Source organism: Antrostomus carolinensis, unplaced genomic scaffold (genome assembly GCF_000700745.2).
Source record: "Antrostomus carolinensis isolate BGI_N321 unplaced genomic scaffold, ASM70074v2 scaffold28067, whole genome shotgun sequence".
Lineage (NCBI taxonomy): Eukaryota > Metazoa > Chordata > Aves > Caprimulgiformes > Caprimulgidae > Antrostomus > Antrostomus carolinensis.
Genome location: NW_010327166.1, coordinates 25,177 through 25,830, shown reverse-complemented (window position 1 = coordinate 25,830; position 654 = coordinate 25,177). Strand labels below are relative to the sequence as shown.

Genomic DNA, 654 nt, shown 5'->3' with positions numbered 1-654 from the left:
TGAGCTTTAAGGTCCCTTCCAAACCAAATCACTCTGATTCTGTGAAGCTGCTCACCTAGGAACGTGGAGCTCAGCCCCTGCCCAGGCTGCAGCCTGCCGTAGAGGGACTGCAGCACTTTGGCGCTTCCAAACCTCTTGAAACGGGATCGCACGTGCTCGTAGTACCACTCCAGGGAACCAATCTTCACAATCCTGCCCAAAGAGAGGATGCACATACAGGTGAACCAGCCCAGCCACACTCACAGTGGCCAGACCCTCACCCAGAAACCATCACCTAACACCACCACAGCCTGTTTTCTGACCACCATAACTGGTTTCTAACCAGCATATAGGGATGTTGTGTTTGGGTAACTCTCCTTGAGCCTCGGGACTGAGACCAGGGAGTAGATGCCCCGTCCCTGGAAGTGTTGAAGGCCAGGCTGGATGAGGCTTTGAGCAACCTGGTCTAGTGGAAGGTGTCCCTGCTGCTGGCAGGGGGTTTGGAACTGGATGATCTTTAAGGTCCCTTCCAATCCAAGCCATTCTATGATTCTATGACTTGCCTTGTCCCCAGCCCTCCATCACAGGAGTGGTACCTGGAGAGGCGGCAGGGATCACAGACCCAGCCTTGCTCCTTCTTGTTGTAGCGGCTGCAGTTCTTGCAGGTGTAGAAGT

General features: G+C 54.3%; 1 protein-coding gene across 1 annotated transcript in view; it reads right to left on the bottom strand.

Annotated features, from left to right (window-relative positions):
* Positions 1-55: 55 nt before the first annotated feature.
* The window catches only part of LOC104527970 (melanophilin-like), a gene marked incomplete at its 3' end in the record, with an annotated part of 4,837 nt that continues 4,238 nt past the window's right edge, over positions 56-654 (bottom strand). The window contains 2 exon segments of the mRNA XM_010171834.1: positions 56-192; positions 576-654. The exon segment at positions 576-654 is cut by the window's right edge and continues 37 nt beyond it. Coding sequence (XP_010170136.1) covers positions 56-192; positions 576-654 — 216 coding nt within the window.